At 38.4% G+C, this 15,385-nt stretch overlaps 1 protein-coding gene across 1 annotated transcript; it reads right to left on the bottom strand.

The window, feature by feature from the left end:
• Positions 1-48: 48 nt before the first annotated feature.
• Positions 49-11,946, bottom strand: hacd1 (3-hydroxyacyl-CoA dehydratase 1). Its single transcript, XM_061713952.1, has 7 exons — positions 11,790-11,946; positions 5,857-5,974; positions 5,751-5,769; positions 5,567-5,655; positions 5,266-5,387; positions 2,567-2,745; positions 49-1,340 (listed from the first exon to the last, which is right to left on the bottom strand). The coding sequence occupies exons 1-7, from the start codon at positions 11,906-11,908 to the stop codon at positions 1,258-1,260; spliced, it is 729 nt and encodes a 242-aa protein (XP_061569936.1). The 5' UTR covers positions 11,909-11,946; the 3' UTR covers positions 49-1,257.
• Between the last annotated feature and the right edge of the window lie 3,439 nt (positions 11,947-15,385).

Here is a 15,385-nt window from a genome sequence, read left to right as displayed (position 1 = left end):
TGATGAAGGAAACGAAGTTAGTGTGAAGTTCATCACAAAACTCTCCTGTGTTGTAGAATTGAATTTATTAGTTTTGCACAAAAAGGTTTTCACATTTTTATCGTCCTGTTCTCCTTGAAAAAAATCCCCATTAAATTTAATATTTTGTCCCCCTCCTTTATAACCCTGACTACAAGAAAAAGGTGTTGATTCTGCTGGATAACTACAGGCTATGCATCTCCTCTGTCATTTCACAATCCTGCTTTCCTGCTTTAGGTCAACTCCAATCACAGTCACTCCTTCAGCTGCACAGAAGTTTAAAATGATCTTGTAAAAGCACCTTTAGTCACGGGAGTGTAACTACCTTTCTATCCTATGGACACGAGATTCCCAAAGTTAAAAAACAAACAAGACAGACTGAAGACTCCAAGTGCTCACAGAAATGTCAAATGTGGTCTTACTGTAGCTACAGCGCCCTACTGCAAACACGTTTGTGAAGACTCTCGTTAGTTTAAGAGGCTCGTCTGTGAATGAACTGGACACGGTAAACATCAAAAAAACAATAAAAGGATGCAGGAGCTGAGCAAAGCGGACAAAGTGTTAAGTTTGAGCTGTTCTTGCTCTGAGCGAGACAGTGTGTGAATAAGTTAAGAAATATGCTTCTTTTTAACTGCTCCTTTCACATTGCATCATTTACACACAAGGTAAAACAAACATACACAAAAGCAGCAGCGCATTGTCTAAATGTAAATTTATTGTTGAGGTATGATAAAACTTTCAAATCTTGCTTTGTTTAGATTTGTGTGTAAAATCTGTCATGGAATAAGTTTAAACGATTATAAATATGCCAATTTTTTTAATGTTGGGGGACGACTCAGAGCACACAACTTACAATCTTTCTCCAATGTTTCTTTTCACATTTCTCCACCAGGGTGCAGATGTGTGGCTCAGTGCTCGTTTTGTCTTCAGCGCAACAAGGTGGTGTAAAGCTGGTGGGTGGATAACGACATGACGCCAGGTTTCTGCCTCAAACTCAAGCAACATCTGGGCTGTAAACTTCTTGCAATATTTCTACTCAGACAGGAACCCCCTCCTGCTTTCAGAATCGGTCGAATCTCTGATGAAGTCCCACAGTTTTGTTATTTCTGATCATAGCTGGTCGTCGCTTTCGGGTCCCGTGCAATGAAGAACTTTAACAGCCGAAAGGTGAGATGGAGATGTAGGTGAGGGTGACGTGGAGGCAGGCTGGCTCAAACAAAGGCGTGAGTTGGCGCTCGTTTAGTCATCCTTCTCCACTATGACTTCCCCGTGAAGCACCCTCCTCCTCTGCCGCAGCATGTGGAAGAAGAGCTGAGGAAACACTGAAGGGGTGGAAAAACAACAGAGAAAATATAGTTTCGAAGGAAAAAAGGAGGCAAAAAGATCATTCACATTCAGCTACACAATCATTTCAATTAAGCAACAGATGCATCTTTAATTTCACTTTTCTTCAAATCCTTTTAGGTTTAACTACAAATGCATGGAGTTCTGCTGGGTGTGAGAGAAAAAGTGTATACTTCAGGTGCTCTTCGGCATGGGCATCAAAAAGATTGAAAAACAATTTAGAAAAACCGAGGCACTCAAGAAGATGAAGAAGAACAAAAGAAGAAAAAACCTTCTATCTTCTATTCTATCTTCTTGAGTGCTTCGGTTTTTCTAAATTGTTTTTCAATCCTTTTAGGTTTAGTTTTAGGTCTAGACTGATGGCTGGCTGGTTCAGTACCCAGTCCTGGTTTAATTCATGCAATCTTAGGCATTATATTGCTGAAATAAGCAATCAATCATCTGGAAAGCAGCGTACGTTGCTCAAAAAGCTGTCCACGTCCGTTCCACATTAAAGTTGCAGTTTTGACCACCAGTCACAGTTAGTGTCTAATCATGACTTAATTATGTGTTGCTGCACTCTTTCCTTTTTAAAGGAGGGTGCTTCCACTCTGATGAACTTGAAACTTGCTGGTGTTGGACTGGGGGCAGAGCCAGTTCAGAGGATGGTACTACTTTAGAAACCATTAACTGCTTTTGTTCCTCCGTACATTAAACAGAGTCATTGCAGAGCCACAACTTGACATCTCTTCCTATGCCAAACCTCCCTCTTTCTGTACTCAACACAAAAAAACCTGCAAAACCAGTGTCTTAATATCACCAGTCTCTTTTTATAGAGGTTATTATAGACAACAGCCAGCAGTTGCTATGACAACATTCTTGTCCAAATGCTTACTAGCATCTATGAACACGGCTACAAACAGGATCTATTCCTGTTTTGACTGCGATCCAAAAACATTTTTAAAAAGGGTTAAACCCTAAACCAACAATTAGAATTAATTATTTTTAACCAGCGTCATTAGACAACATTCACAAACACCAACTGCTGAAGCGACAAAAATAAAAGTAGCTGTTATCAACAACCATGGTGTGAGGAGAGAGCCTCCCCCGCAGACCACTGGAGCTACATTTTGCTAGTCTCTTCGTTTAATTGAACACAAGGTTTTAAATATTTTGCAAATGATTGCATTTTGTGGGGGACTGTATGAAGTATAGGTGTCCGTACGTGGGATGTAGGACAGCATGACGATGATGAGGCAGTAGTAGTAGTCAAATGACACGTTGTACGTGTTAGGAAGCCTCATGGAGAGCATTCCAGATCTGCGCACGACCGGCAGAGCAGCGTAAATGGAGAGCAGCTCCCCTATGACTCCCAGAGGGTACAAGACAATGAAGAAGTTGTATCTGTGGGGAAAAATGACAAGTCAAGTGTCAAATTCACCAGGTTATACCTGCAAATACGCATTTAGAGGATGTTAACACATCAATCGGCACAACACAAGCAGTCCAACTGTGAGTAAAAGCAGCACTGATATAATCAGGTCTAATACGAGACTGGATTTCTGTAAGAAGTGAAAGAATAAAGATTAAAGGGTGATACAAAGGGTTTTGTCTATATACAATTTAATCAAAGTTTTTTTTTGTTTTAAACCGAATATTCATGTTGTTTTATATCATTTCATAGTTTTTTTAATGCACAGTTTCGAGGCTGAAAGCATGTTTTTTCTTTTAAAAGTTCACTAAAGTGGTGGGATCGCATCCAGAGGTGTAAGATATGTGACATGAACACAGAAAAAAAGGAGGCAAAGTTTGAGTGTTTTAACAACTTTAAAGCAGGCTTTTAACAACACTTTTATGCTGTTTCAAAACGTGCCAAGATTTAGGAGAAACAGCAAACGACCCACTCGGGGAGAAACTGCGGGAATGATGATGTGTGGTGACTAAAACTTGGAACCGAGGGCCAGGAATCTGATTTGGCACAAAGTTGAAGTGGGTAAAGCCGTAGGATCAGATTGTAGCGGTGATTTAGGGCTCAGACAACAATCAGCAATACTAACACCACTATCAATAGAAGTCCTGGAGTTATTTAGCACGGTGACTGAACGATGCAAAAACAGCCTCTCTCTATATTTGTTATACTGAATATACTCTCACAGTTTTGTAAACAACTGCATTTAACCTGTATTAAAACATGATAGAAGCTACTGTGGTCTAAATTTCTAGCCCAAACTATCACTACTTTGTGCATTTGTAAGACAGCCTGACAACTTTTTTTAAATCTTTACATCCGAGCCCTACAGCACAGCACAGCAAGCAGGCCATGACTCAGGAGCGCAGTGATCCTTCCTTCAGTCGAGCCCACAGCAAAGGCTCGGGGGAGCGTCTCGGCGGATGTGAGAGAAATGTTGGGCGAACATTCCATGACCAAAACAGATGGTCTTAAAAACAGGAGCAGCTGAACATGAGCCCCTCTCCGGGGCCTGGCGTCTCCGCCGTGCTTAGAGAACGACGTGAAGGCTGGGGGGCAGGGAGGGGGAGCGACCGAGGAGCCAGAGACAAAAGAGAGGCCGGCACAGATCTGGTCGGGACCCCAGAGGATCCACCCAAGTAGTGGACGGAAAAAAGTACATTTATACTTGACATGTAAGCTTCGGTAAGAGAGCAGTTAATAACTGTAAATGAGACATCGTACACGATCCCAGAGATCCTAGACGAGTCACTACCAGTGTGTACAGCTGACGATCCTCCAAATGACTCCTCTTTCAGGCGAGAGGAGAGGGCCACGTCACAAGTGCTCTCGGGATACAGATGCACAGATCCAGGGCTGCTGGGTGGCACAGTGGTTAAAGTAAAGCGGCCCATGTACTGAGGCTACAGTCCTCCTGCAGCGGTGACAGGTTCGATGTGATCCCCATTAGGAATGAGCGATATTTTACCCTTCACGATATACCGTCAAAAAAATTCCCCACCGTGAGAATTTGTCATCTCGCGGTAAAAACGATAAATTCCCGTTGATGACGTTTTTGTGTAAAGCTGATTAATGGTTCTGCGTTAAATCCACGCACAACGTACGTGAAGGAAGGAAGGAAGAAAGACTGAATGTGGTGATAGATTTATAGTTACAAAGGTGGAGTTGAATTGGTATTTTTTTTATTGTCATTTTTATCGTTATCGGGATAAATGCCAGAAATTATCGTGATACATTTTTTAGTCCATACCGCCCATCCCTAATCCCCATTTTCTCTCTCTCTACCCAATCACTGTCTACACCTTGAGTAAAGGCCACTAGAGCCACAAAAAAATCCCAGAAAAAAAGACCCGGTTCTGATATATCATTCGCGATAACTGATCGTTCTCGTTAATGTTACGTGTAATGCTACACAAGAAAATATACAGAAAGTCATGCCTTTACATGTGATCCAAAGACATCTGTTGAACAGGCAGGAATTAAATTCAGGTTTTCAAAGTAAATATCTGAGGTTAAAGTGCAAAAACAATCAAATTACTACTGAACCCTCCACCTACATTATCCAGCCTCTCAAATATGTTAAAAACAATGGTGCTTCAGCTGAATGGCATAAATCAAGCACTGCTGTTTGAACAGCAGCCACTTAATATTTTAACGTTTGGGGATCAAGCATAAACTAAAACCTGACATGTGCAGTTTATCTCTTGTGTTATCGGAGTCGTCACACCGTCAGCAGTTAGTTTATTCACTCATATATATCGTGTAACACAAGTGCTGATCATTAAAAACACATGCGTCGCCCCGCTACGCGGTCCGGAGGACATTTATTACACACACCGCTACACCACACCCATGGGTTCAAATCATGCCAGAATCAGAATCATCGCCATATCAAGCCACCATGCTCAAACACGGACATGACGATTTGCTCCTGTGACGACTAACGGCAACTCCACCTGGCCCATTTGATGAAGTACGGCAGGTGGTTGAGCAGCTTGAATGTGTAGTAGGAATATCTGGTAATCTCCGTCACTGTCCACACGACCAGGAACAGGATTACGCTTTCTTCATTCTGGATCTTTAGCAAAATATGTATAGTTGTAAGTCCCTAAAGCTGACAGGTGCTGCTCCGACAGGTCATGTTCCAAGTGCGCAAATGTGTGGGGATATTAAAACATACTTCAACAAGGTTGAATTTAACTGGTTTTGTTTTAAAAAGATTCTCGAATACAGTGGCCGGCTTTGTGCAGCGTTCACCTGTCTGATGCTGTCGGCGATAAACCAAACCATGAAAATCCGTGAACACACTTGAACCCCTGTTACAATCACAGAAGTCCTCACGATTCCTGCAGGAGAGCCAGAGAAGAAGAAATCAATACCTCTGCAGATGTAATAGAATATGTTTAAGCTTGCACAAATACAATTGAACAAAATCACATACCAATGGCACAATGTCCCACCTAGAAGACAAAATGCACAATGAGTAGGAAGCACAGCCTGTAAAGTGTCTGTTTTTCTTCTTTTTTTTCCTGCAGTCAATGTCTTACCTCAACAAGCGCAAAGGTCTGGAAAAACTTAAGTGTCCTTGCTATACTTCGGTACAGACCCTTGTGTGTGCCTTTCCTGAAATAGAAGCGCATCATTGCGATGGCCAAAACCAGCCACCTGCAAAAATAAACAAATAAAGATAATAAATACAGTCATTTCTGAACACTGCAAAAACAGCCCTGCTAAAAATAAGCCTAATATTCATAAATCTAGTCAAATGTGTCTTATTATGAGCAAAAATATCTTAACCAGTAAGAAAGATTTTCTTGACTAGAACTCTTAAAAGTAGCAAAATAGTCTGAAAACAGTCTTCTTGAAACAAGGCTTTTTAACTTTCTAAGAAATTAGTTTTTTGTAGTGAATATATGGCTTTGCAGCAAGTGCTTCATCATAAAACATTTTTAACAAAGGCTCAGTTCAAACACTAGTCTGTACAGTAACTGTTTGATATTAGCTGTTATCCTGGACAGATGTACCTTATCCAAATCAAAGTGTTATCTTCTGAACATCTTCTGAGCTCAGAATTCCTGGAATATATTTTGACGGCAAATACACAAGTCTCACTTCTCCTGTATACAACCAATATCCAATATCAGAAACAAATCACTCCATAACAATCTAATTCATGGATTTTACTTCAGCACTCTGTTCTGGGATACAGCAGCAACTAATTGTAGGCAACAGGTGAAGAGAATCCAGTATATAGACGAGTAGCAGGAGTTGTTAACCTGTTAATCAATATTACCAACAGAATTAGTCACGAGGAACCAACATTGCTGTACATGGGAATATACAGATCAGTAGAGTCTGGAAGCATGTAAATGATGGGAGTAAATATAGAATATAACAATCCTAAAAGTATTTTAACTATTTTAAAATGTGGTTGTCCTATGATGTTACATTTTAAATCAAATAAAAGTCTCAATCTTTTGTAATTTTCTGCATTTCACTTTGACTTTGGAATCCATTTTCTTTAACGTCTGTCATTTTTGTTCCATTCAACATAAATCTCACTTACTTTTCCTCTCAGTGCGTCTGCACTATTGGAGTTTGCACCCCATTTAAATGATGTATATATCAGCGGGACTCATCACTCAGATGCTGACAGCAAATGACTGCGTGTCATTTCTCTTGGGAAATCTGCTAATAACTAACAGCAAAAAAAAGTCTGGTCGCTCCAGCAGATCTTGGCTGTTTTTAGGTGCCGGCAAGTGTTTATTCTTCCCCCCTTCATTTGAGGGATTCCTCCCTTGATGCTCATCATCACCTTGAGCGGGCTCATCCATCATCAAAAAGAAAAGAAGCAGAGCCAGTTCTGCCTGTCTCCACCTCTTATTTGTTGCTGACTGACTGACCTGCGTTCACTCACTCCTCCCAGTGTATATATAACTCATGCTATCACCCCTCCCTGTATGTAAACTTCTTGGTGTTCACTATTCTCTGCCATTTGATCATCGTAGTTGTGGAATTGTCAGGTATATTTTCAGCAAGATTAGCTTGTTGGATTGTTTTCATGAACTTCAAGCCTTCCAGCATCTTGGTTTGAGAGTTTGAAAGTCTTTTTGTTTTCCTTATCTGTCTAGCTACAAGTATGAAAAGGACACATTTTGTCACATTATTATCATTATTATTATTATTATTATTATTATTATTATTACTTGCTGAACTAAAAGACATGCTTGAAGGCATATACTTGAATGTTTGAAGGGACTACCAAATCAAAAACTCAACCATCTCGCTTTTTTAGGGGCCACCCATGTCTGAAAATGTGTCGTCCAGTGAGTGGTCTGCAGATTTGCAGAGTATTGTGACATCCCAGACTCAGATCAGAGTGTTACGCATTTACCCATCGTTTGCATTTGCACAAAGCAGTGACAACAATTTCAACAAGTGAAGTAACTCAAATCACCCAATAAAACCAGCTGGTAAGAACAGAGGTTTGAACACGTGGTTTAAAAGGGAGCGTTTGGACTGTATTTCTGTTATTTTCAGCAATGCATGTCAGAGACATTTCTTTAAGACAACAGGAAACTGCATCGTCAATTTAAGAAAAAGAGGACATAACTGAATCCTTCAAAACATTATCTAATGAGTTGCACATATTACTCCAGACATTTTAAATATAATTCAGCATTAATGGTGCACATTATGTGCTCACACCCTCATACCATTGTGGATATCGACTTTGGAACTGGACACATGTAAAAAGCAGGAAAACTCTCCTCTTTAGTTCAGAGGATGAAAACTGGAATTTCATAAAAAAGAAGAAAAAAAATCTGATTGGTTGGAAAACAGCTTATTATTTAATATCCCTGCAGTCAATCTGCAATAAGTAAAATACACACATAGTATTTTTTTTTCTTCTGGATACTGAATTCTTTCTTCGAGTTCTCTGCAAACTAGTTTTGACTCGCTTTTTTTCTTTCTTATGGATCAGTAACCAACTGTGTTGACTGACGCTCCTGAGACCAGAAATAAATAACTCCAACTAAAAAGTCATACTTTTCTGACATACATTCACTCCAGAAAGAGCCTGGAGATCATGCACATTCAATACTGGGTTTCATTCTTGTTTGCCTCGTACAGATATTTCTCTGAATCTTTTATTGCTGATTTACTATGTTGGTCCCCACAGTCCTTCACATTGTGTCTCTGGAATGCCTATTTATCCCCCCTCTCCTTTTTATTACATTAACATGTTTACAGACCTGCTGTAAATAAACATCAGCAATTATTACAGCTGTATCGCTCTCATATGGTGGTGTGCACCACGTTGAACCAAAGAACACAAAGGAAAGAGTTGTAAATAGTAGACCAGCATGTTAAACGTAAAAGTTAGAAGAACCTCTCCGAGCACCTCGATGTTTCTGTGACAACAATTGCGAATTTCATTCAGGAGATTGATAATACGATTGGTAAGTAGAGCCGAGAACAACTTTCAAAGAGATTCAAGGTGAAGTCCAAGGTCAAGGTACGTTAGTGTCTGATCACGTCATCTGTTACCGTTAGAGTTCATGCAAGATAACTGAGGAGGATTACAATATTAAAACCAAATCATACTGTAACTGAAAATTGTCCAAATAAACAATGACAAGCCACACAGCTTCTGAGACAACGTCTTTTGGACAAATGGGACAAAACTAAAGCTTTTCATATGAATTCTATGTTCACAGATGAAAACATTAAGCAGTCAAAAACTATAAAAAAATAAATTGTTACTGAAAAAATCCCCCACAGAACCAGGAAAATGACCACAGACTGAGAAAGAAACAGTATGGACCAGCAGGGAGGAAGGGAAAGACAAGACAATATACACACTCTCAGGGGCTTTCCATAGACTGTGTATAACAATGAAGTATTCGGTCATGTAATAATAGTTAGCCATTGGCTGAGCTGACTGCCAATCAATCATATTGGAAATAAATTAATTGCTTGATATAAACTCTCTGCTGTGGTACAAAAAAAATTACCCCCCTCAGAGTTGTCATGGGTGTGAACTCAAATGACTGAGATCAAACAATTATGCTCTTATCACTTTAAATAGCCAAAGTAATAACAGCATCACCATACACTCCTGATGAAACTGTCAGTCCAAAAAAAGAAGAAAAAGAAAGAAAACATGCTGCTAATTATTCATAAATTTGAAGATGAACACTTTTAACTGATGAGGTACATAAAAATGTACTTTCCATTGTAATAGCATAACAATGTTTCTTATTCAGAGAAATCAGAAAATAGTGAGGCTCAAAGGACTGACTCACTTTTGAGGACATCCCCTGGTGGTCATTAGATGAACTGCACATTTTGGCATCAAAAGGAAGACTGGGGGTTGTTCCTCAGATAAAATACCTTCACTTTCTTTCTCTTCAGAGCATTCATTGGTGTCTTAAGTGACTACCAACTTGAACTTCAAACAACATAATGTAATTTGGGATGGCCTATGGCTAAAAGAGAACAGTCTCCTATGATAGCTTCATCTTTAATTTTACTTTGTTTAATGTTCAAAAAAATATTCAAAAACTTTACCAAAGCAAAAGTACTACAATGACAGCTCAAAAATAGTTTTAACAAGTTCTGTAACGGAAATTGATACTTGTGGTTCTTAAAATATAACTTTTACAGCCACATGAAAATGTATATACTTGACAGCTGCAGAGCTCAAGGTGTCAGACTTTATATGTTTTTTAATTTAGTATGTTCACATACTAAGTTAAAAAAGATTTACAAACCTAATTGCTCTCATGTTTTTTTAAATGTATTTTATTCACTCTTGGCATCCAATCCTAACAAACAACTTACTTACTTAGTCTTCTTTTACTTCTGCTCAGAGACTTTAACATTCAATATGCCCATGGGGCCTATAGGGTTTGAAATGTAGCGCTTGTTGTTGTTTTCTTTTTGGCATTTCTCTAACCACTGCATGGCCTAGACATAGGGTTAATTTCGTGGGATGGATATCTACTACTGAGATATTGAAAACTGTCTTGAATGCTTCCTACTAGTGAACAATCTATTATTATAGAAGTCAAATTGATTGAAAAGGGTTTAATAACCTTTTCCAAGTTGATGTGCAGTAGTTTCTCACTAAGACCAATGCTTATGTAGATTAAGTGCACTGAAAAAAATAAATCTAAGCGCATGTAAATATAACATATTTAAATCTGTGATATTACCAATTAAAAATGAAGTTTGTTGCTTTACATTAATACATCTAGTTTTGAACTTAATCTGCATTTGTTCAAAAAACAAGACATTGTGTTTTTTCCTTGACAAGCAGTATTTATGTAATCCCAGGCAATCTTTTTATTTACACACAAACAACAAGTAATGATCTTGTTGTATTTACTTTTCCTTTAACATTTTAATCTATTGGGCAGATTGACCAACGTTTAGATGAAACATGCTTTATTTGTTTAAGTAGAACACCACAGTAAAAAATATCTTGCTTGATCTACTTTAAAAAAGTTAAGGCAACTTTTTCGCATGAAATTTTTATGTAGATCAAGAAAGACTAGTCTTTGTACAAACTACTTAATTTTTAGTATGTACAAAATTAATTTGCAAGTAAAGTCAACTTAATTTTTTTTCCTTTTTTTTCTCCTTTTTTCTTCTTTTTTTTCTTTTTAAAGTCAACTTAATTTTGATATATAAAGTAAACTTAACACAATTAAGTTGACTGAACTTGCAAAATGTATTATTTACATACAAAAAATTAAGTAGTTTATACAAAAACTAGTCTTTCTTGATCTACATAATAATCTCATGCAAAAAGTTGACTTATTTTTTTTAAGTAGATCAAGCACAATATTTGTGTCAGTGTAGTTTTGAACTTATGTCCATGGCTAGACAGAAACCGTGTCAGCAGAAACCTTGACAGAACATGTTGCAGGTGGAAGGCTCCCAGCTTGGTCCAGAGATCTGTCTGTTCATCATATCACCAACAACGTCTATGAATGTTGTGTTGTCTAAAAAGCTGCCCATTGAGCAGTTCGCAGTCCCAGACGTGAGCTCCAGTGTCAGCAGCGCCGTCCTGCTATACTTATCCCTGCAACTGTCGGACGCACCGCGGGCCGTGACGCGCACACCACGCAGTCAGCCCTATTTGGACACGGCCCAGGCGCCCGCCCGTCCCCGGGCGCACCGACCGCCATTCATTCATTTCCTAACACTCACACAAACCCACTTTGCAACTTTTTTCTTTTTTCAATTCAATAAAATATAAACTCTGCTGTCAAACTGCCTATACCCAAGTTTATCCAAACTCCAGGACCGACGAGCCGCAGAAAGCAGCGCGCTGAACAGGCGCTTCTTTCGGCTCGGGACGTGCGCGCACACAGTCCTATAAACAGCAACGCTGCGCTTCCAGTGTTTCTGTTTTTGAATTATCGTTCTTATAAATAGACGACAGAGGGGCGGAATAAAACGCACGTACCCGGCGGTCATGGTGATGTTGTAGAGAGTGAGCCATGCGGTAATGACGGCGCTTTTCGTCCTCTTCTTGTTGTTGTTTTCCTTCTCCTCAACCGTGCCGTCCTCCTCGCTGGACGCCATGGCACCGCGGGCAGGGTGGGGGGGTCGGGACGGCAGCTGACAGCTGCGCGGGGAGGAAGGGGAGCGGAGGGCTCACACATGCATCCATGTGGGGACCCGAGGTACGGAATCCCCCCTCTGCCGCGGGACTAGTGGGACAAGTGCGTGGCCTGTCGGCGGACCGGGGACTAGGAGGCAAAATAACTTGTTATTTGACCATTTTCACCTGTTTCAAGTACATTTTCACTTGAAATAAGTAGACAAATCTGCCAGTGGGACAATATTTATCTTCTCATTACAAGCAAAAAAAATATATATATATTTTAAGGGAAAATCTACTTGAAACAGGTGAAAATTGTTGTTTTTTCCAGTGATGAGTCTTGTTTTAAGTGTCATTTTTTTGGACTAAAAATGAGACATTTTAACTAGAAATAAGACAAATATTCTTGATAAGATTTTGAGTTTTTAGAGTGTGTCAAGGTTTCTGCTGACATTTCTGTCTAGCCATGAACATAAATTCAAAACTAAGCCCTGTTTGTGTTTGTACAGGACTGTCTCAGAAAATTTGAATATTGTGATAAAGTCCTTTATTTTCTGTAATGCAAAAATGTCATACATTCTGGATTCATTACAAACCAACTGAAATATTGCAAGCCTTTTATTATTTTAATATTGCTGATCATGGCTTACAGCTTAAGAAAACTCAAATATCCTATCTCAAAAAATTAGAATATTCTGGGAATCTTAATCTTAAACTGTAAGCCATAATCAGCAATCTTGAAATAATAAAAGGCTTGCAATATTTCAGTTGATTTGTAATGAATCCAGAATATATGACATTTTTTTTTAATTGCATTACAGAAAATAAAGGACTGTATCACAATATTCTAATTTTCTGAGACAGTCCTGTATGTGTGACCTAAAGATCATATGAACACATTGGATCTTAATACTAGACAAATACAGTCTCAGACAAAGCACAACTCATGTGGGCAATACTAAGTATATCCATATATTTTTTTGATGGTAAGTTACTGCCAAACATCAGTCTTTAATGAATTTGTCAGCAGGTGTGCAGACCTCTGTAAAAGCAGATATTTTGGCAATTTCTGAATTTGAGCATTTACACACTTAATCTACATAAGCATTGGTCTTAGTGAGCAACTGCTGCACATCAACCTGGAAAAGGTTATTAAACCCTTTTCAATCAATTTGACTTCTATAATAATAGGGAATGGAAATGTGGGAATTAAAGCTACTCTCAAGATACGCTCAACTGTTTCACAACTCATAGTATCACTTGTTGATTATGCAGATATTGTTTACCAAAACACTCCAGACACCCATCTTAAACCTCTGACTGTATTATTTAATTCATTATGTAGCTTTGTGTTACGTTGTCCTTTCAGAACACATCACGGTTTTATGTTTGATTCATTGAACTGGTTGCAACCCAAATCTAGACGGCAATTTCACTGGCTTCAATTCCTTTTTAAATGTGTTTATTTTCACTGTCCTCCATATTTAAAAGAACTCATGATTCCTTATAACTCTCCATACTCACTCAGACATATGAATTTTCCTTTTTTCTTTGTTCCTAGAATTTCAAAAGAGGTTGGTAAAAGATCATTTCATTTTAAAGCTCCATCAGATTGGAATGGTCTTCCTCTCTTTTTGCATTCTATTACCTCTTTTCATTGTTTTAAGTTGTCATTATACTCTCATCTTAAAATTAAGTAGTTTATACAAAGACTATTGATCTACATAAAAATCTCATGCGAAAAAGTTGCCTTAATTTTTTAAAAGTAGATCAAGCAAGATATTTTTTACTGTGGTGTTCTACTTAAACAAATAAACCATGTTTCATCTAAACGTTGGTCAATCTGCCCAATAGATTAAAATTGTTAAAGGAAAGGTAAATACAACAAGATCATTGCTTGCTGTTTGTGTGTAAATTAAAAGATTGCCTGGGATTACATAAATACTGCTTGTTAAGGAAAAAATGCACAATGTCTTGTTTTTTGAACAAATGCAGATTAAGTTCAAAACTAGATGTATTCATGTAAAGCAACAAACTTCATTTTTAATTGTTAATATCACAGATTTAAATGTTATATTTACATGCACTTTTTTCAGTGTAGAAACAATCACTTTCTCATCCAAATCATCATACTATTGTGCTTAGCGAAGCAACCAGCCATTTGTTCCTACAGTGTTGCCTAAACACAGTAGTAACCTATGACTTCGCCATCCAATCAACATGTGAAATGGGATATTCAGCTGTAAACGTCTGCAGCTATTTCAACGGTGAGCGACTAAAGGAGCTGGTAGCCACTGCTCACTTTAAGTGACATATGGTGGGTGTGTTCCTGTTGGTTTCCCAGGCAACGTGGCTGCGTGCAGTACAAAGAAAAAGAGGCCTCAAAACCGCTCTTCAGAAATCAATGGTTCATGTGACTTGATACTTGCTTCCTTTATACAGTCTATGGGTTGAATACTTTTCAATTTTTCCCAGAGGAATTGTGGAGCTTTCAGCAAACATGCAGGAGAATATCCTGTTTCAATTGTTGTTTTGGTGTCCAAATCAGAAATGACCTTCATCACACAATTAAGTCGACAGTCGGTTGGCACAAGCTGCCAGCTGCTTAGCTTCTTCCTTGAACCCTTCAGGGTTAACCAACCAACAGCATCATGCATCATGCAGAGGTCTGTTAGTATGATTACCAGCATAACAAAATATATCTTTAAAATAAGAATGATTATGCTCTGTAAGATCTCTATTCACAGCTCATAAGCTCATAAACTATGCTCAGATGATGAGGAAGTGTTGACAGTAAGCCATTGGCCAAACTGGCTGCCAATCATAAGACCACACCCCAAATCATGCAACCACTTGCTGCTTTATATAAATTTATATACATTTATAAATGTGATACAAAAAATACAACAACCAAATCTCTGCATTTTTTCTTACCTCTTGGTTCTCAACAATACTAATGTTAGTATAAAAAGTTGGAGCTATGGTAGAATCAGTAATTAGATATTGTGCTATGCCACTAGTCTTGGAGATGCAGTTTGACTAAGGCTAAGTTTGTGATGACTAGCGAGTTTGTCCTTTTCACATGCAAATATATTTTAGCATCATCACAAACAGAGAAGACATAACAGACTTATATCAGAAGAACACTAACACACTGCACATTAATAAATCTGACAGTACCGTCTATACAATGGATTTGCAATTACACCTCAGTGCAGCCAAAAAATTCTACAGAGTTGTAGCAATACTCAGTATTGGATCTTTCTGGTTAATAAAGCATCCTCAGCAAAAAGTATTTTAGAAAGAGGCTCAGGTACAGTACAAATATAAGCTGAAGTAAAACATTTTGCATCCTAACTTTTTCTTGCAGAGTGATCTTTTCAACTTGGAATTAATTCTTTACATGTCTATGCTCACTCCACCAACACCAATAATGTTATCAGATTACAAAATTAAGG

Source organism: Cololabis saira, chromosome 22 (assembly GCF_033807715.1).
Source record: "Cololabis saira isolate AMF1-May2022 chromosome 22, fColSai1.1, whole genome shotgun sequence".
NCBI lineage: Eukaryota > Metazoa > Chordata > Actinopteri > Beloniformes > Belonidae > Cololabis > Cololabis saira.
The sequence above is the reverse complement of the archived record's forward strand: the minus strand, read 5'-3'. Positions and strand labels throughout refer to the sequence as shown.